Source organism: Lissotriton helveticus, chromosome 9 (assembly GCF_964261635.1).
Source record: "Lissotriton helveticus chromosome 9, aLisHel1.1, whole genome shotgun sequence".
Taxonomy (NCBI): domain Eukaryota; kingdom Metazoa; phylum Chordata; class Amphibia; order Caudata; family Salamandridae; genus Lissotriton; species Lissotriton helveticus.
The window spans coordinates 805,095,181-805,118,012 of record NC_136070.1 but is presented as its reverse complement, the minus strand read 5'-3'; the positions used below and the strand labels follow the sequence as shown (position 1 = coordinate 805,118,012).

The following is a 22,832-nucleotide window of genomic DNA, read 5'->3' as shown; positions in this document are numbered from 1 at the left end:
ACTGGCCTTTGAAAGCTCTAGCTGTAATACGGAACCTCTCAAAATAGGGACCCCAGTACATCTGCCACTATTTGGCAGAACTCGGATTGACCAGCTAAATTACAATATGGATGTAGAACACTGTGGGAAATTGTAAATGTTCAAAACTACAATATTCTTTTTGGTCATGTTCAACCTTGTCTTTCCTATTGTACTGATCCCAATGTAAGACGAATAATCATGATTTTTTAATCTGTTACATGCCCCTTAAATCATAACCAGGGAGATTGGAGGGTTATCATTCAATCAATCATGCCATTTGTATAGCGCACTACTCACCCGGGAGGGTCTCAAGGCGCTTGGGGGGAGCGGTATGCTACTGCTCGAACAGCCAGGTCATGAGTTGTTTCCTGAAGGCGAGATGGTCCTGGGTCAGCCGAAGGTGGATGGGGAGGGAGTTCCAAGTCTTGGCAGCCAGGTAAGAGAAGGATCTTCCTCCGGCGGTGGCTCTTCGGATGCGTGGTACAGCTGCGAGGGCGAGGCTGGTGGACCGTAGCTGGCGGGTGGGCGGGTAGAAGGTCAGGCGGTCGTTGAGGTACTTGGGGCCCAGGTCGTGGAGAGACTTGTGTGCGTGGGTGAGGAGCCGGAACGTGATCCTCTTGTCGACGGGGAGCCAGTGCAGGTTCCTCAGGTGGCTGGAGATGTGGCTGCGCCGGGGGACATCCAGGATGAGTCGGGCGGAGGCGTTCTGGATGCGCTGGAGTCTTTTCTGTAGCTTGGCTGTGGTTCCAGCGTAGAGGGCGTTTCCGTAGTCCAGTCGGCTGGTGACGAGTGCCTGGGTGACAGTCTTCCTGGTCTCGGTCGGGATCCAGCGGAAGATCTTGCGAAGCATACGCAGGGTGTTGAAGCACGATGAGGAGACGGCGTTGACTTGTCTGGTCATCGAGAGGGAGGTGTCCAGGATGAAGCCCAGGTTGCGTGCGTGGTCGGTTGGTTTGGGTGCGGTGCCCAGGGCTGGGGGCCACCAGGAGTCGTCCCAGGCGGAGGGCGAAGATCCCAGGATGAGGACTTCCGTCTTGTCCGAGTTCAGTTTCAGGCGGCTGTCCTTCATCCACTCGGCGACGTCTTTCATCCCTTCATGTAGGCAGGTTCTGGCGGTGTCGGGGTCTCTGGTGAGGGAGAGGATCAGCTGGGTGTCGTCGGCGTAAGAGATGATGTTGAGGTTGTGCTGGCGTGCGATGGCTGCGAGAGGTTTCATGTAGATGTTGAAGAGGGTGGGGCTGAGTGAAGATCCTTGCGGGACGGCGCAGATGACTTCGGTGGCCTCGGAGCGAAACGGGGGAGGCGGACTCTTTGTGTTCTTCCATTCTGACATCATTCAGACACCTCCCATGTCATCTCGGTCAGGCAGGAATCCAAGATCTGTTCCACATATTGCAATTTTCCCCAGCTTTAACTGGCTAAAGAAAACGATATCCACACTCAATAACTATACATTCATAAAATATTAATTATAATATTAAAATATATAATATTCAGAATGTTCCAACTCATTATAATTCTGCCAAACGAACACTTCTCTTTTAAAGTGTTCCATTTTTTAATTCGATTGGATTTGATGGTATGTTCTTGATTAGCAAACTGTGTTTGATGAATCTATTGTCTTACTTTATTTTAGTACTATTGTAAAAATGATATTCTCTGTTGATCTCACAACCTGAATCCTAAATAGTTCTATAGTCTGTTTAAAGGGAATACACAATATAACAAGCAGGGTGGTTCAGACAGTCAAATGTGTGTCTCTGCAGTATGGGAGAGCTGTTTGAACCCCTTGATTTTTATTGAAGGCGTCCATCTGTCAAGGTTGCAAGTTGAAATACTGTTAAATGTATTAAGAGCATATGTAATTTATGGTTGTGAAGGAAAACCTCGCCTAAATAAAAACAAAGATTGGCAAAGCCAAGAAAGAAAGAAAAACAGATATTGGCCCAGTCACTGAAGTGGAAATACTGTCATTTGTTAAGTGAGCCAATGTCTGAAATGTGCTGACCCTTTGCCCCATGCTGTATGTTGTGGTGTGAGGAAGCAAAATGTTAATGGCATTCAAACGAATGAATGAAGAGGGTTGACTGACAGCTCCTATATGATGTATTTATATCTATATATGACAGAATCCGTACTTTGGGGGCAGGACATGGCAGTCCAAGCAGCACTACGTTTTCATGGGAAGTGCTACAACTATGTCGGTTGGAGCACTTTCATCGAAATGGCTCCTTTAGAGTAGCAGATACCCACAATGCAGTGGGCAGGCTGCCGTGCTAAATACGTACAGTTAGTTTAGATTGTGGGCACTAGTAATTATTCTTGGGCACAGGGATTAATTTTTGATCATCAGACTTTGCCTAGAGTAAGTGAGAGGAAGATAGAAAAGGGGGGCTTAACAAGTAAGTGAAAGATATGAAAACTGTGGTAAACGGAGAAGAGATGGTTAGAAAAGCATCTGAAGGAGTAAGATAAAGAGACAGGATAGAAAGTGAAGGTGAGTGGATTACAGAAACATAAGGTGGATTCAGAGCGTTAGATTCCCACACATATTAAGCATTGGTGAGATGCAGTGGTGGCTAGTAACTACGGAGAGTGATGAGGTGGGCAAAAAAATGCATGCATGTAAGATGCCTATATAATAAAATAAATAAAAGAAATAGTCACTTAACTTGCTTGCACAACATGTCCTCCTCACTCTTGTGTTCTTCTTGCCTCCAGGCTCCAGCGTGGGCCACAGCCAAATCCCCAAACCAATCCTGGTGCTGCTCTCATGCTGGTACCTTGCATGCTAAAAGTAGCAGGATTGGAGGGAGCGCCCTCTCTCAGAGCTTTGCAGGGCACTGGAGGCGTCTGATTGCCCATAACCCAGCTGTCTAAGACAGCTAGGTTAGCAAGATTTAAACTGTGCATGTCTGGCTGGCCGTTCCAAGACAGCTGGCCAAAGTGACATGCGTACTTTAAACGTTAGTACACAGCTCACACTCCTCCCTGTTGCTGCCACTCAGTAACAATGGCCCGCCTCGTCCTGACACTCGGTTCAGGATAGGTTGGTGACAAATAAAATGGTAATAAATTAACTCTATTACCTTTTAATTTTTCATCTCTGGGGCTTTTCTGGTGGCATTTTAATTAGTCTGGCGAGGCTCCTAAGCTCTAATGGAGGAGCCACTCCTAGTGAGATGCCACTGAGATGACAGAGGTGGGGTCTCGCAATCAAAGATTTTTGAAGCCCACCCACCAAGCTCTACATGAGCATTTAAGTGTTTTGTATGTTTAGAAGACTTTTGTACTCTTGGATACCAACCTCTGCGGTATGGATTAAATGGATAGTAGCAGTTAAAATGTGACACAACCAGTACAGCATATTCTCTGACTTTGAGAGCAGTGGTTTTCACATGCCTCTGTAATCTCCACAGACAGATATGTCTGCAATTGGTCCTTCTGTGTTTAATTCTTTTCATTTTTCTGCAGGTAGATGCCCTTGTTTGCCCCGTGGCTTTTAACATGGACTTAAAAGTGAATCCCTTTTCAAAAGCCATCATATCTCGGACTGGAGAAGACATCACATGGAGCCGGGACACCCTGCCGCATGGAGAGCTGGTGATTTTAACCCACCATGCATTGAGCTGCTGTTACCTTTATTGTGTGAATTTCTCACACCATTTGGACCTCTTGGGGCAGGCAGAGGAGGTGAGAGAATGTTTAGCATTAAGTGATGATACACACTGAGGCACACTATGTGACACTAAATCAGAATTGCCTCCTTTTCCAGATCTGAAAGCTCGGGGCATGCTGTGCCCTATCACTAAACCAAATCAAGGTTTCATGTAGGCCGGCTTAAACATTATCTTCAGGGCCTCATAGCACGTACATAATCTCACTGTAAGACTTCAGAACAAATGTCTAATTTGCGATCTCTCTATGATTCTATTTAGCATTTAGACTATTAGCAGCATTTAAAATTATAGCAGACACCAGTAACAGAAAAGGACGCTCGGGAGATAAAAAAAAAGGACAATATTCTTAGCACTGAGATGTGTCCTAAGACTCCAATCTGAGGTACCTCTTGGATAAATGATATTCCATCCTCCACCATCTGACTTAAATGGAGGTGGGTGTGTTCATTGCAAGGTCTTCCAAGACTCAATAGTTACCACCTCCTTATTTCAACAAGCAATGGCATAGCCAATAGGTCTCACCTTTGGGACCTTATAAGTGTTTAGTTATCCAGCACAATATCCTTGGTGCAACAACATCAACTGTTGCATGGCTAAACACTTATAAGGTTCCAAAGGCGAGACCTATTGGCTATGCCAATGCTTGTTAATGATGCAATGAATACCGTCATGTTAGATGTCAAAATTCTGGTTAAAGGTTGCTAAAAGACCAGTAACATGCCCAGTACACTCAGTCATGCAAGACAGAATAGTTCACCTGCACCCACCGCTCCACGCAGATGGAAACATGACTTGACAGACATCTGGATCATCCAAATCAAAATATCTCACATCGATCAATGAGCCAATTGGATATTTTCTTTTTTTTCTTTGGTTCACCCAAAACACCAACTCCATCAAACCACTGCTTAATCTACCACCAGCATACTTTTAGACACAAATGTACACATTTATATCATGAATCACAGGCCCCAATGACTCACTTAAAAACTGTTAACCTCATACCTTTAAGTTGAAGGATAAGGAAAATGAATCTTAGGTCTTTATAGATAATGTTTCCTTAACAATATACAAAGCGAAAACTAGTGGCTAGCTCACCCCTGGAAACTCAAAAGAAATATATTACGAACAACATAAGGGCGAGATCACAGCGTTAACAGGCCACCATTTATGAACACCAAATAAACTATTCCTACACATTATCCAGGTGTCCAAATAATCAGCACTTGTACAAATAAAAATTGTACCAAAGTCACATTTCACATTTACCACACAATTTGCCCTGTCAGCTTACTCATGAATGTCACATTTCAAGCAAATGTGCGCTTCTGCTTACAACAACCAAAAGAACTTCATACTACCTTCCACAAAAAAACGAAACTCATAAACACAGCACATTATGTCTGCTTTCTCATACACTGCCATGAGAAACTACCTCTGTATAAAGCAGTACCCTGGACAGGACTCTTAAGACTTTTCTTGCATGCACTCTACGCAGACCTGCATTAAAGACTTATACTGGGAACAAGGTGATATTATTTCTAACTTGTTGCTGGTCTCCTTTGTCTCCTCTGGCTGATTATAAGGATTCTAAAATGTTTATTTTCCGCCCAGGATTGTTTACTAGGCTTTTTGCTGTAGGAAGGACACTCCCTTGAGGGAGCGCTGATTTACATCATACACCAGCTGTGGCCTCAGCCCAGGTACACCACCTGTGTTAACAAGCAGCATACTATTATGAGCAGTACTTACCACATACACCTAGATTATGTCGGATATCCACGCTTTCGCTGGACTCTCAATACTACTCGACTCTATATCACACACCATGGTTACATAAAGGCCTGTACATGGTCATCCTCAGACAACACGTTATATAGAACCCTTGGCCCCAACAGGCACAACAAGGAAACAATATAGTTTGCAAAATGCAGCCAAACACACATCACTGACAGGCACTATAGACAGACACACAAGACCCCCCAGCACCTTGAGACCCTAGTGGGTGAGCAGTCCCGCTTTATGAGCCCCTAATTGATTGTTGACTAAAGTGTTGCATAGATTTCTTTGGTCAAGCAGAGGACAACTGGCCACACAATGCAGAAAAATTAGTGTCTTCAGCTCAACTACCTGTACACACAAATTTCTACAAACATCTCCCAACAGTGAAAGCAATTTACATTCAATAAACTTCAGTATAAAACATTGAGCATACCCTGTACTCATCACATATAAACACCAGCAAACAACGGGAACAATCGATCAATGCCCTTTTCAGATCCATTTCAGAGTGCCCCAGTTCCAGCATCAGCTGTGAAGCCGTTGGAATTATGTGTAGCTCTATACAAAGGCGGATAACACAACAGTTTAAAAGACTCTTGATACCAGCTGGCACACGAGCCAACACTATTTCAGCGGGCCTTTGAACTAATCGTGAACGCACTAAGCAACAACACAAGCATTGGCATAGCCAATAGGTCTCGCTTTTGGGACCTTATAAGTATTTAGTTATGCAGCACAATATCCTTGGTGCAATAACAGCAACCGTTGCATGGCTAAATACTTATAAGGTCCCAAGGGCGAGACCTATTGGCTATGCCAATGCTTGTAATATTCAGTAAAGACCAGAGACTGGTATTTGAAAGATTTTTTGATCTAGTGAATTTTTTATAGCCTGGCAGCTGCCTCTCTTTGCTATAAATTCATTTAGGAATACTTTAGACGGCTACAAAATACTTTTATTCATGTATTTGTTGTTCTAAGTATTTAGGTGTGCATTTAAAAGCATTACAAAAAATAGGATTTTGCTTTTTTTTTTAACTGCCCTTTACTTAAAAACCTGCCCAACTTATGATGAGGATAGTAGTCATGCCCTGTGGAAGTTCAGGTTCTGATCGGAAGCCTTCAGCTACAGTGACCAATATGTGCCCCACTGGGTCCAAAGGGGTTAATGATTGGATTACCGCAGCTACATTGGACCCACACCCGATTTACTACGCTAAATACTGTTATTTTAGCTTTGTCACTCCCAAGTCTATCCCCCTCCAGTAAAAATGAAATGTTCGATAGATCATATAAATCCCCTCTTAATACAATAATACTTATCTGGCGTAAAAAAAAAAAAAAAAGCTCGGCAATAAAAAAAATCGGGCCCTGTAGTTTTTGCAATAACTGGTACTGTGAAGGCACCTGGGGTTCCCCCATGTCCTTAGAGCCCGAGAGTGAATTATTTAAAAGGACTCGGTGGCCTCCCATCTCTCCCTGTTTAGATAGTCTAGCGCGTGGACGGGATGAAGCAAGTGTCTGCCAGCGTTGATTGGCTCCTCACAGGTTTCCCTTGCGGGAGCGAGCAGCAAGGCGTGATAATTACTAACATATGGCGCCGCTGCTTGCTCCCGGAACGGAATCGCCAAACGTGCATGTGGTGCCATTGGAAGCAATGCAATGTGTTCACGTTTTTGCCTGCAAAAGTGTAGCGATGGCTAAAGGTATTTTTCCGATGTAGCGCATGCGCGCTGCATAGTCGAGACCTAAAAAGACATTGGTGTCTACAGTATTAGCGGAGTGAGCTAAAGTAGCTGCTGAAAATATAAGTTCAAGCTGTAAAGCATGGGTACAAATCACGCGGTTATTTACCTTTAATGGTCGATAACTTAATTTTCATTTACTGGCATTCCAGTGGGCTAGAGGAATAGGCATTTAACATTTACAACACTATCCTGGCCTAGTCAAAGCTATCTTATGAAGCATAGCTGATGTAACATATGTATATTAAACTATGTTGTATTATGCTTTGCCTGGCATTGCATGGCAGTTTTTTTTTATGTAAATTAAAGCTCTGTCTCAATCCTTATCTGTGATTACCATTTGACAATCCCTATCCCACTTGCACCTGACAAGGGTGCACCTTCTTCAGTAGCTTAAAGGGACTGGTATATACTTGGAATCGCACCCTTGGGTGTGGACTCATGCAACAGTGTTGTAAATCTGCACATGTCTCAGGATTTTGTAGGAATGTCCTAGCTGCGTCTCTAGCGGGTTTTGATAGTGTACTGTACTGTAATAATTGCCCCAGGCTGACTTGCAAGGCTTCTCTCACTTTTGTAAAATAGAGCTTTGGGTAATAACTATTGTGGACCTGTTCCTCAAATATGTAAAGATCTGGAATCACTCCCTGAATCTGAGAATGATAAGGTATGACCCGTCTTCTATTGCGATTAGAGATGGGGCAGCAAGACTGCTGAAAGAAAAGTCCTGATCTCCTGTATTAGACAGCTTGTTCACAACCGCACAATGGGGTGGTCTGGTAGAACATTTTTGGAATCATATAAGCTTGCCAAACCCTGAAGGCTATCTTGATAATATCGTGATCCCATTTGTGAATTCTCTATATGTGAATTTTATAAATTCCTCTGGCAGATTTACAAGCCTTATGTGTCACTTTTAACATGGGAAAAGTGACGCATAAGTGGCGCAAGGGGCTTGTAAATCTGCCCCCTCATTTACATATAAGGCTCCTATCATCACACATTTCCCTCCATTCCATTTGGACACATCTGTGACCCTTACCAATTGGTCAAAATATTGTTTGACACCACAGTGGAGCCTGTATTGTATATGGTGTTGCACTTCGACATATGGGAGCCAGCCGCCAGCTCACTCTTTTTCCCGACACAATCTCATCATGAAAGGGGGTGCCCCAACATTTGATGTGCAGACAAAAACAACTACTGACGACTATGCAGCTAAATAATGCCTTACTTACCCTTCACAAGTTAATTTCAATGTGCCCAAGGCCACCCTACTGCGTTTTACTCCCTATGTTAGTAGGTCTGTCTTGAATGGTGTGAATAGGTGGGGTACTTTGCACTACTGAAGAACTTACAATCTCATTTAAGGATTCTTCACTAGCTGTGTCCTACAAGTTAGATGATATCACACATTATAAAATTGACCAGTAACACTAGGCCTATGATTTTAGATTTACAGAGCCAACATCCAACGCTGTCTAGAACAGAGCCAGACGTCCACCTTGACTTCCATTGCTTTTCCCGTTATTGGATCAAGTGGTTTTGGATTCACGTTAGCAGACGAAATTCGATGGCTTCTGGAGGAGATCCTGGATTTCACTCAAGGGCCCAATCATGTTCTCCTGGAGCAGGTGCAGATCATCCTACCACACGGGGACACCAGTGCACCTTTAGTAAGTATTTGGAAATTGTTCAAACTGTATTTTGGTGTTACATTCTCCACGGACAGGAAGTTAGAGGCATATTAAAAACTGCTAATCAAGTTTCTCATGTTAATACATAAACAAACAGACACATACACTCTGCTGGGGAGCCTAGATGCACTGACACAGATGTGCCATTTTTTAAAACAGACATTTTTTTACGGAGTTTTATATAGCGCAAACATGACCTGAAGGTATCGGGTATCAGAGCGCTTTACCCGAGCACCATTTGCGTTACATGAAGACATATTCATTTTTGTTAGGCACAGGGAGATTAAGTGATTTGCCCAGAATCACAGGATGTTGCGTGTCCTTGCAGAGGCTCGAACTCAGTTCCTCAGATTTAAGGTTGACCGCCTTAGCCGTTAGGCCAACTCCTCTCCCATTCAGCAACTAGGACAAGACAAAAGGTTCTAAAATAGCTGCAAAGAGTGGTGCCACAATTGGGGGGCCAGGCTGCGGAACATGGATGTCAATTCACCAAAATGCCAGGCTTAGCAGAAGTGACATCACCTACCATTTGGCCTTAATTGCATCACATGATCCCTGACCATGATTTTTTTCCAGAGAGCATGTCACGTGACCTGAAGATTAAAACAACCGAGAGTTTGTGTTGGATAGTATCACAAAGTAAAACAAGGTTGCTGTTGAATAGTGCAAAAACAACAATTGAGTGACAGAATACAGAACAGTGTCATACATTCACCCCAGTACAGAGATCTGAGCCTAAATCCATCGTTTTGTTGCACTCCACGCCACCCCAGTTCAGACATGGTCATATGCAAATCAGCCTTGACCCTGTGCCTCATGGGAACAGTCCAGCCCGAACTGCCAAGTCATGTCTTCCCTGGACCGGAATCAAGCATCCTAGGACCGGTTTCTGGCTATCAGCCATCTTCAGCCAGGATAGCTTGACTCCAGTGGTGTGGAGAGCACGGGACTCACGTCTGAGCATACCCGTCCCACTCGGAGTGACAAATGCAAAAACAACAATTGATGGACAGAATGCACAACAATGTCATACATTCACCCCAGTACAGAGATCTGGGCCTAAATCCATCGTTTTTTTGCACTCCACACCACCCCAGTTCAGACATGGCCATATGCAAATCAGCCTTGACCCTGTGCCTCATGGGAACAGTCCAGCCCGAACTGACAAGCCATGTCTTCCCTGGACCGGAATCAAGCATCCTAGGACCGGTTTCTGGCTATCAGCCGTCTTCAGCCAGGATAGCTTGACTCCAGTGTTGTGGAGAGCACGGGACTCACGTCTGAGCATACCCGTCCCACTCGGGTGACAAATGCAAAAACAACAATTGATGGACAGAATGCAGAACAATGTCATACATTCACCCCAGTACAGAGATCGGCTGAAATGCCAGGAACCGGTCCTAGGAAGCTTGTTTCCGGTCCAGGGAAGGCATGGGGTGGCAGAGTGGGCTAAAGAACGGTGATGGATCAAACCCAGATCTGTTGACTGGGTGTGAGTGTTTGATTGGTTCAGATGCTCCGTCCATCACCACCCCCTTTTGTACCGCTTTGTTTGCCATAAGTTGGCAGGGTATGCTCAGACGTGAGTCCCTTGCTCACTGTGCCACTGGATTCAAACAAGCCTGGTTGAACATGGCTGAAATGCCAGAAACCGGCCCTAGGAAGCTTGTTTCCGGTCAAGGGAAGCCATGGCTTGGCAGTTCGGGCTGGACTGTTCCCATGAGGCACAAGGTCATACTGATTTGCATATGGCCATGTCTGAACTGGGGTGGCAGAGTGGACTAAAGAACGGTGATTGATCAAACCCAGATCTGTTGACTGGGTGTGAGTGTTTGATTGGTTCAGATGCTCCGTCCATCACCACCCCCTTTTGTACCGCTTTGTTCGCCATACGTTGGCAGGGTATGCTCAGACGTGAGTCCCTTGCTCACTTTACCACTGGATTCTAGCAAGCCTGGCTGAAGACGGCTGAAATGCCCGAAACCGGTCCTAGGAAGCTTGTTTCCGGTCCAGGGAAGGCATGGCTTGGCAGTACGGGCTGGTTTGTTCCCATGAGGCACAGGGTCAGACTGATTTGCTTATGGCCATGTCTGAACTGGGGTGGCAGAGTGGGTTAAAGAACGGTGAAGGATCAAACCCAGATCTGTTGCCTGGGTGTGAGTGTTTGATTGGTTCAGATGCTCCGTTCATCACCACCCCCTTTTGTACTGCTGTTGAATAGTATTACAAAGTAATGCAAAGTTGCGCTATGTGCGGCTTTACATTATTTTGTATCAAGAGGGCATTCCGTGGATGGTGAATGGGTGTTCCTAAGTAACCACTCTTGGGTTTTGACACACATCCCTATCTAGAAACATTGATAGCAGGAATTTGCGCCAAAATCGAATGCCTTCTCGAGGCAGGTGTAATGAGAAGAATAATTTCATTTCTTCTTATTTTTCGAACTTTGCTTGTTTGCTGCATTGAACAGCACACATACAAAGCAGTGGCGGATGGTGACATTTGAAAGTGGTGAGACGTAAAATGATTGTCCTACTGCACCTTAGCGAGCGAGCCCGAACAACCTAAAGGGGGTTCAGGGGCGTTCTCCCCCAAGAAACTTTTGAAAAAAGAGTGGAAAAATGGTGCATTTTCAAGCAAATTTGAGAAAGCATGAAGGTTAATAAAGCAATTGTGAAAGTGCAGTTATTACATAAAAAAAGAGATGTCATATAACATAGGTAGCTGCTTATTCAGTATAACCACAGAGCTTCATAACAAACTTTGAGATATAATGCATTTCTGAGTATCTCACAGATGTTGTTTATTTACCAAACAACTAAACAGGTAGCAAACTATTGTTTACTTTTAGTATCTAAAATCAGCACGTCTGTCTTTAAGAGCAGCAAACTTTTCAATAACTTGAACGTTAAAGTCTGGGATATTTTTAACTAGCTTACTCTCTATAGAGAGCATTGCCAAAGCATTTAGTCTTTCCTCAAGCATGGTGTTCCTCAGGAATGTCTTAATTCTCTGTAAGATGGAAAAACATTGTTCTGACTCTGCTGTTGTCATAGGAGTGGTAATGATAATTTTTAGTAAAGCCACTGTCTCTGTAAGTGACTTTTCCATATTAAGTTTATGAATTAAAGCCTGCAAAGACCTGGCATCTTTGGCCTTCCGGTACACAGGCATTGCGTACAGTACAGTCAACTCAGTTTTCAGGTCCTCTTGGTTAATGCGGCACTCACCAAATGTTTTGTGAAAGCAAAACGTTCTTGTGCATGCACAATTACAATGTCACATATCTCCTTTGCAGTTTGGACTGGTGATGTTTTTCCTGTGGTTTGCAAAAGTAGAAGCCTCTGGCAGTTTGCTGTCTAAATTGTCAACCTCATCTCTCACTTTGCTTATGCTTTCGACAAAGCTAGCGGTATATCTTTTCACAGAGACAGTATCTATCACTCGTGCTTGTAACTGATTGTATAAAGTGTCGACAGATAACATTATCTCATGAAATAAAAACAGAGAGAACTGAAACTCTCTGTCTTTTAGTGTTCTAGAAAAAAGCCACAGGCTTAACTGTGAGTTTTGAAATCAAAGGTTTCATTGGCTTCAATGGCTTCAAAACATTTCACAGGGTCCTCCCTATATTGATATATTTGTTGGACTGTATGTATGTTAAAGTTCCAACGAGTTGAGGATCCCCTTGGAACCCTTTTGTCCACAATCTCCTGAAGTGCTTCTGTTCTTTTTGGGGAACGTTTGAAGAATGCTGCAATGCCTCCTACATCCCGAAATACATTTTTTATCTCTGAGATCTTTGCTACTGCCTGCTGCATAATAAGATTAAGTTGGTGGGCGTAACAGTGCACATAATGAGCATTAGGGTACACATCTCTAATTTGTTTCTGTACTCCACCAAGGCTTCCACTCATTACAGACTCACCATCATAGCTTTGTGCGAGAAGTTTTTTTTTGGAGCCACTTCTGGAAAAATTAAGCTCAGTTGACCCAGTATAGCTGCAGTAATGGCTTCTGCACTAGAGTCTCTTAAATGTGTGAAACCATAGAACCTCTCCACAAAATTATTGTCATTGTCCAGGTACCGAAAGACTAATATGGACTGTGTTTGTGTGGCCACATCAGTGGTGTCATCAGCCTGAATAGCTACAAAGTCTGTGTTTTGCAACTCTTGGACAATATGGCGCCTCATAATTCCTAGCATTTCTAGCATACACTCAAGGAGTTCATTTTGTATAGTTTTAGAGGTGCCCTTAGAGACTGTAGCACTTGCTAAATGTGCTTCCATTTCCTTGTCTAGGCTTTCTATTAAATCCACAAGGCCTCTGAATATTCCAGGATTTGGGGAACCTTCTGTTTCATCATAGCCTCGCAATGCCAGTTTGAAAGCACAACAGAAACAAATGCAGTTAATTATTTTTGAAAGTATGTGTCTATTCCTATCAACTGCTTCATTGTGTTTCTGTATTGTTTGGCGGTATGCTTTGTTTATGTGCTGCTCAATTGGTGTGTCTCCCAACATTCCCAGTCTTGACAAATGCTTCAAGTCTATCACTCCTTCTCTTGTTCTCTTGTCCAAGAAAATTCACCATTAAACAGCAAGCAGGGGAAGCAGAACAGTTTGTTTCTTGACAGGCACCCTGTAAGCCAATCCGCTTTTGTGTTCCAGTTGTTTGAGAATGTACTTTTGTAAGTTACCCAGTCCTCTCTCCTGGGTGACTTGTACTAGTTGTAGGTCAGGCCGATTGGGTCCCAATCTCTTCATATGTAGTTTCTCTTCTAGTGACCATGCATGGAATGACCGTGTAATTAGTTGTTCTACTGTATTCATCATGCCAATGCTGTACTTACCAATATTAAAGAAACCTGTCAATAGTCAAAGTACAACGTATAAGGTTTGGTGCAATAATATCAAATTTCAATATAAATACATATATCTTGTGCATTATCGCAATATATCTCCAACAGCTCCCCTTTGGACAGCATGACTGCTAAAAATACAACCTTACGGCCTGCTGCCCCTGTGTGCCATAGTGGTTGCGGAAGGCACTGAAACAGACCCTGCTTGAGGACCTTGAACAAGGCAAGGAATAGATAGTGCCTTTAACAACCATTATTGCCCAAAGCACAGGGCTAAGACTATTAGTAAATTCCATCCACTGGTACAATGTTCAGAATGTGCACCCACCCCAACCACCATGTAGAGTGACCACATACATAGCCCTAACTTCAATCTAAAAAAAAAATAGCATTTGTTTCCTTACCTTTAACACTGGTGTTTGCTGGTCGTAGCTGGGGTGAAAGAGCAGCAAAGGAGGTTGGGGCCTCTTGTTCTTCGTCCAAAAATTTCCCAAAAATTAGGTAATGGTTCAGGTTGTCAGGCTTTACCAGGCGCTGAAAATAAAAATATAACACTTTATTTTTGAAACATTAAGGTAATCAAACAAAGACTTGGGGGGGGGGGGGGGGGGGACATAACGCTCCAATTTTTACCTTGCAGTTTGCATGCAGCTCTTAGATAATAGTTAATAGCTCACTGTTGTATGTTAGGATTTTAACTTACAAACTGCAAGTAACAAAATGATCTCTCTGACAAAAGCAGTGACTCACTGACCTATTTACATCATGTGCATTTTGTGATCTGCATCAGGTACATGTTCTTTGCAGCAGGCATATCAAACTTCTGTGCTACCTTTCCTTGAGTCAAAACTTCCACTAGATAGAATTATGATCTCTCTCTAGGAAAAACATTAACCATCAGCAACATTTGTATTGTCTCTCCTCAGGCCGCTTGCTAAAGCCCCAGGTTGCTTCCAGCCAATAACTTAAGTTGAGGAAGTGCTTCTGAGCTGAGTACTTCCCTGCGCTCACACAGCAGGTTGTAAGTTGCAAGACATGTTTTGTGAGAAGGTGACCGGGCACGGACAGAGCTGCATGTATTTCAAATGTTATAATTATGCTGAGCTCTTCCGTTAATTGGCCTATCTCATCTAGCTTTTAGCTTTTTGTGCTGCTCATCTGCTCATTACCACAACCAATTAATTCAATTAGCACCTTACAGGAACAGCAATGTCTTCTGATAGACATTATTAAGGAGAGACATTTGTGCTTAAAGCATATCACCCAGAGATAGGACACTGACCATTTAAAACAATATCCTCAAGACATATGTCAGGAACTGATGCCTCACTCGCCCCGGGACGGCCTTACCCACTGCCACATCTTTCTATTGCCCCCGCAATCAGGTGTTCATCATCAGCCCAGCAACAGCACCCATGCACAGGCCAATCCTCTGGAGTGATTCACCACATTCGGGCAAGCTACCATTCGTCAGCAAGGGCGTCTGTTTTTTTTCTCCTGTTTTGTTTTTTTATAGCACACTGACTGTCCACCTAGCTATCATGCCATTCCTCCTACATTCCTAATCTAAAAACGAAAACATTATCTATCATGCAGCGATAATTTTAAACAGGGTTAATGTTAAAATGTTCCCACTCCCTAATGAAGGTGTTAGTGTTTTTGCATAAGCTGTATTTCATGTTAAACACCGGGCAGGTCCTCTGTCTCACTCATCTCTGTCGACTACATCACTTTATAACAAAACACTATATCATGCTTAATGGAACATATGGAAGGGAAATGACATCATATTCTTTCCTAAGTTCATACTGAATTAATGACTTTAAACCCAATTCTGACACAAAAAGCTGTGAAGACATAGCTCAGATAACCTTCAGCAGTAAAAAGGGATTCTTCTTTTTCATCCTGGCACGAAACACAGTCAACTTGGAAATAAAGTACATCTGTAGGTGAGCTTTCACTGAAATCTACATTTAGAAGCGGGATGATCAGAATAAATACAATGTAGGCATCAGACAATGTTAAACCCACTGCCCACAATGTGGGAAAAAGTGCCCCATTATCAAACAAGCATGTACAGGTGTTTTTGGCAAGGACGAGGGTCAACCTCCCCTGCACCCATCCCGCTATAAGAAGGCAGACAGGGGGTAAACTCCACAATCTGTCTTCACAGTGACAAAATCAGGTAGTGCCACTGGGTAGTGAGGGGATGTGATGGATTATACCACCTTTGGCTGGGCAGGCTAGGGACAAACAGCACCCCAGGTTTTTGTGCAGAAATACGTCTGGCCTGAGAACTTTAGGCTCCTAAAATGGCCAATTTGCTGAGCAGTGATTAACTAACCTGTTTCATTGTTTCAGGTATGGAAAACTGACTTTGTTGCATTGCCTTCAGTACTCTGAAGCATTTGAGGTGTTTCCCTGTTTCCTCTCTCCTTTCAGTTAGTAAATATACAAATTTTTTGTGCTACAATTCAAAAAGTAAACCTTTTTAGGGCTCGCCTGCTGATGCGCTTCAGCGCATAGCTGGCGAAGCTCTATAGGGGCTTATCCAGTGTTTATCCACCACTGGCGATTCCACTGGCGATTCCTTCAAGTGCATGTGCTTTTTAGGTCATTGCGCTTGCGCAAGCCCTAAAAAGCGCGTGCACAATGCCACCAGCCGCCTGCCTGCCTGCCTCGCATTACCACATCAAAGGCAGCCCTCCGAGCGCATTTCTCACCCCCTAATTATTCACGGCCGGCCGGCAGGCACATCAAAGGCTGCTGCTGCCGTGACTCGCATTTCTCCTCCCTCCTCCCCTATCACTGCCCAGGCCGGCCATACTTTCTCTTTACAAGGGCGCCCATTCCTGAATCACTTGAAATCTCTCCACATTATTTGCATTTTGTTAATTAAAAAAATTAACTACAACACAGCGTTGCACATTTTTCTCGACTTCGGAAGGATGAGTCCCAATCTCATTTGTACAAAGTGTTGTAATGGGATTATTGGAGAGTTAGAGAAACGTGCTCACAAGTTACATTTTTATGCAAATCATCTGAGTAAATAAACAATAGCATGGTGCCGTTTGCGTCCTTGACTTGATCTGGTTTTTATTTTTATTTTGCTATTATTCTCACAAAGGCTAAGAAGGTCTGCCTACTTTAGTATTAAGTGCTATACGTCGCATAAGCAACAGCTAACCATTCACTCACCCACGCAACGCCACTCACCCACGCAACGCCACTCACCCACGCAACGCCACTCACCCACGCAACGCCACTCACCCACGCAACGCCACTCACCCACGCAACGCCACTCACCCACGCAACGCCACTCACACACGCAACGCCACTCACACACGCAACGCCACTCACACACGCAACGCCACACACACACGCAACGCCACACACACACGCAACGCCACACACACACGCAACGCCACACACACACGCAACGCCACACACACACACGCAACGCCACACACACACGCAACGCCACACACACACGCAACGCCACACACACACGCAACGCCACACACACACGCAACGCCACACACACACGCAACGCCACACACACACGCAACGCCACACACACACGCAACGCCACTCACACATGCAACGCCACTCACACATGCAACGCCACTCACACATGCAACGCCACTCACACATGCAACGCCACTCAACCACGCAACGCCACTCACCCACGCAACGCCACTCAACCACGCAACGCCACTCACCCACGCAACGCCACTCACCCACGCAACGCCACTCACCCACGCAACGCCACTCACCCACGCAACGCCACTCACCCACGCAACGCCACTCACCCACGCAACGCCACTCACCCACGCAACGCCACTCACCCACGCAACGCCACTCACACACGCAACGCCACTCAGCCACGCAACGCCACTCAGCCACGCAACGCCACTCAGCCACGCAACGCCACTCAGCCACGCAACGCCACTCAGCCACGCAACGCCACTCAGCCACGCAACGCCACTCAGCCACGCAACGCCACTCAGCCACGCAACGCCACTCAGCCACGCAACGCCACTCAGCCACACAACGCCACTCACACACGCAACGCCACTCACACACGCAACGCCACTCACACACGCAACGCCACACACACACGCAACGCCACACACACACGCAACGCCACACACACACGCAACGCCACACACACACGCAATGCCACACACACACGCAAGGCCACACACACGCAACGCCACACACACATGCAACGCCACACACACATGCAACGCCACTCACACACGCAACGCCACTCACACACGCAACGCCACTCACACACGCAACGCCACTCACACACGCAACGCCACTCACCCACGCAACGCCACTCACCCACGCAACGCCACTCACCCACGCAACGCCACTCACCCACGCAACGCCACTCACCCACGCAACGCCACTCACCCACGCAACGCCACTCACCCACGCAACGCCACTCAGCCACGCAACGCCACTCAGCCACGCAACGCCACTCAGCCACGCAACGCCACTCAGCCACGCAACGCCACTCAGCCACGCAACGCCACTCAGCCACGCAACGCCACTCAGCCACGCAACGCCACTCAGCCACGCAACGCCACTCAGCCACGCAACGCCACTCAGCCACGCAACGCCACTCAGCCACGCAACGCCACTCAGCCACGCAACGCCACTCAGCCACGCAACGCCACTCAGCCACGCAACGCCACTCAGCCACGCAACGCCACTCAGCCACACAACGCCACTCAGCCACGCAACGCCACTCAGCCACGCAACGCCACTCAGCCACGCAACGCCACTCAGCCACGCAACGCCACTCAGCCACGCAACGCCACTCAGCCACGCAACGCCACTCAGCCACGCAACGCCACTCAGCCACGCAACGCCACTCAGCCACGCAACGCCACTCAGCCACGCAACGCCACTCAGCCACGCAACGCCACACATGCAACGCCACGCCACTCAGCCACGCAACGCCACACATGCAACGCCACGCCACTCACCCACGCAACGCCACACATGCAACGCCACGCCACTCACCCACGCAACGCCACTCACCCACGCAACGCCACTCACACACGCAACGCCACTCACACACGCAACGCCACACACACACGCAACGCCACACACACACGCAACGCCACACACACACGCAACGCCACACACACACGCAACGCCACACACACACACGCAACGCCACACACACACGCAACGCCACACACACACGCAACGCCACACACACACGCAACGCCACACACACACGCAACGCCACACACACACGCAACGCCACACACACACGCAACGCCACACACACACGCAACGCCACTCACACATGCAACGCCACTCACACATGCAACGCCACTCACACATGCAACGCCACTCACACATGCAACGCCACTCACACATGCAACGCCACTCAACCACGCAACGCCACTCACCCACGCAACGCCACTCAACCACGCAACGCCACTCACCCACGCAACGCCACTCACCCACGCAACGCCACTCACCCACGCAACGCCACTCACCCACGCAACGCCACTCACCCACGCAACGCCACTCACCCACGCAACGCCACTCACCCACGCAACGCCACTCACCCACGCAACGCCACTCAGCCACGCAACGCCACTCAGCCACGCAACGCCACTCAGCCACGCAACGCCACTCAGCCACGCAACGCCACTCAGCCACGCAACGCCACTCAGCCACGCAACGCCACTCAGCCACGCAACGCCACTCAGCCACGCAACGCCACTCAGCCACGCAACGCCACTCAGCCACGCAACGCCACTCACACACGCAACGCCACTCACACACGCAACGCCACACACACACGCAACGCCACACACACACGCAACGCCACACACACACGCAACGCCACACACACACGCAACGCCACACACACACGCAACGCCACACACACACGCAACGCCACACACACGCAACGCCACACACACATGCAACGCCACACACACATGCAACGCCACTCACACACGCAACGCCACTCACACACGCAACGCCACTCACACACGCAACGCCACTCACCCACGCAACGCCACTCACCCACGCAACGCCACTCACCCACGCAACGCCACTCACCCACGCAACGCCACTCACCCACGCAACGCCACTCACCCACGCAACGCCACTCACCCACGCAACGCCACTCACCCACGCAACGCCACTCACCCACGCAACGCCACTCACCCACGCAACGCCACTCACCCACGCAACGCCACTCACCCACGCAACGCCACTCAGCCACGCAACGCCACTCAGCCACGCAACGCCACTCAGCCACGCAACGCCACTCAGCCACGCAACGCCACTCAGCCACGCAACGCCACTCAGCCACGCAACGCCACTCAGCCACGCAACGCCACTCAGCCACGCAACGCCACTCAGCCACGCAACGCCACTCAGCCACGCAACGCCACTCAGCCACGCAACGCCACTCAGCCACGCAACGCCACTCAGCCACGCAACGCCACTCAGCCACGCAACGCCACTCAGCCACGCAACGCCACTCAGCCACGCAACGCCACTCAGCCACGCAACGCCACTCAGCCACGCAACGCCACTCAGCCACGCAACGCCACACATGCAACGCCACGCCACTCAGCCACGCAACGCCACACATGCAACGCCACACCACTCACCCACGCAACGCCACACATGCAACGCCACGCCACTCACCCACGCAACGCCACTCACCCACGCAACGCCACTCACCCACGCAACGCCACTCACCCACGCAACGCCACTCACCCACGCAACGCCACTCACCCACGCAACGCCACTCACCCACGCAACGCCACTCAGCCACGCAACGCCACTCAGCCACGCAACGCCACTCAGCCACGCAACGCCACTCAGCCACGCAACGCCACTCAGCCACGCAACGCCACTCAGCCACGCAACGCCACTCAGCCATTTGCAAAACGAAAAATGTGAAACTCTTCTATTGCGAGACCTATTGCATTTTCAATGCTTGTTTTAAAAGCAGCCATAGTTCCTTAAAGGAAGACGAGCCGCTTTCTGTTTAAGAAAACTTCAGTGAGTACAGTCAGTCGCCCCGTACATTCACACTGTAAATGCTTCAGTGTAATGCCATACATGCGGCTGCTGCATCTGTTACACATCACAGGTAAAAAGTGCAGGAATCAGAGTAGCTGTGCCTTAATTCTCAGTAGAAACCCTCTCAGAATAAAATAACCCCACACTCACTCTTGAAAGGGGGCTCATAACCACTTGCCAAGAATGTTCTAGATTACTTGATAATTGCAGTACTCAAGATGTTATCGTGAGCCAATCATCAAGTAATCTGGAACAATCATAGCAAGTGTTTATGAGCGTGTTACACCTGGGAATGAGGCTCACGCACTGCGGTGGCGTGGTAGCTTAGACTCATGTCTACTGAAAGGATTGGAAGGCTAGGCATCTTTGGTCCCCACGCTTGCCACGCGCCTGAGATGTTTCTCCCACTTTGCTGTGATAGTTGACCGAAAATGTGCAACATATGGCCACAATGGTGAGGGGAGTGGACAGGCGCAAAGCATATGAGTGACATCAGCCACCAGGTCGAGGCAACATGGACAGAAAGCTCAGTGCGGGCGAAGCATTTATTAAAGGTCGTAGGTGAAAGGTAAGCCTTGTGGTGTGCCAAGTACTGGATCAATTTAAATTTTGTTTTATGAGACATTAGACAAGGCACTGCGAGGGCTGTGGCCCATTCCTTATCATGAAAGGCACTATTAGCATCATATTACTACTTGTATACACATCTCCCAGTCCCACCATCAGCTAATTATGTTCATTGTCACCCACATAATGTTGCTTGTAACTCACACAGTGCTTATTATCACCCACACAATGTTCCGCTTGTAACTCACACTGTGCTCATCGTCAGAGGCCTACCGGATTTTTGGCTGCCTGGATAACCAAGCGCCTACCTTCCATTTGGGACGAGCAAAAGAGGGGGCAGCGAAAAAAGATTGGAAGATATTCAATTTTAAAGCAAGGGTTAATATTCGTACCTTCTAAAGTGCTACTATACGAATCGCGATACGAGCCACCCACCACGAGCAGTAGTCAAGACACCAGCATGAGGTCGACTCTGTCGTCTGTGTTGTGTGGCAGCACAGTGACGTGACTGCTGCGCTGTGACATAGCAGGAAAAAAATGGCTAATAACTACTGCATGGCTTCACAAATAGCCACAGTGATTGGCCATACAAGTGTGGCTGCGGCAGTGCCACCACCCAGGCACGGCACCCAATCTGTGGTATGCCTGCCCTGAGTCTCAGGCAGCGCGGTGTCTCAGCCAATCCTGGTGCTGCTTGCAGTGCCAGGATTTGCTAGGAGCAGGGTTAATCACTGCCCTGTATGCAGCAAAGCATCCTGTCCCTCCCTCGCCAGTTGCTCTGCGGGAAAGTAGTAGTGTGCTCATGTCCGGGCTTGTCCATAAAATGACCAGCCCAAAAACGGACATGCGTACTACTGCTGTGCTGAGTCTGTCACTCAAGCAGAGCTACCCCAGCCCCACCCCCTTCAGCGCCGTCCGCGTCCGCCTGCAGTTGGGAGTGTCCCTGAAGCGGCCCGAGGGTAAGCGTTGCTGCGTATACCAATTCAAATAAAAAACAAAGTCTCATTCTGGTGATTGAATCACAACGACGAGACTTTGTTTTTTACTTTTTTAACTAAACTTAAGAAAGTTAGTGGCAATTATGTGACGGTAGTCGGTGGGGCAATGTCCCACCGCTCCCAATGGACGCACCACCACTGGTACAAAGTGTGAAAAGCCTTAAAGCATAGTTGTTGTACTGGAAGAGACTCCTTCCAGTACAAAAGTTATGCTTCAGAAAATGCACACTTTTTTCACTCTGGCACATGGGTATATCCGTTGGCATGTGGCTGCAAAAAGTGTGCCAGCGCATGGGGAGAGATAAATGCACCATATCTTATTAGATGTGGCACATTTTTTGTCTCACCATCTGATGTAAGGCTTTGCAGCAACTTTGATGCAGCGTTGCCTTTTGTCAAAGA

The 22,832-nt window shown here is 47.3% G+C and overlaps 1 protein-coding gene across 2 annotated transcripts in view; it reads left to right on the top strand.

The window, feature by feature from the left end:
- The window catches only part of LOC144781884 (uncharacterized), a 698,016-nt gene that overhangs the window by 295,110 nt on the left and 380,074 nt on the right, over window positions 1-22,832 (top strand). For both annotated transcript variants that reach the window (XM_078660934.1, XM_078660935.1), the window contains exons 8-9: window positions 3,496-3,714; window positions 8,683-8,904. In XM_078660934.1, coding sequence (XP_078517060.1) covers window positions 3,496-3,714; window positions 8,683-8,904 — 441 coding nt within the window. The remainder of the gene's footprint in view (window positions 1-3,495; window positions 3,715-8,682; window positions 8,905-22,832) is intronic.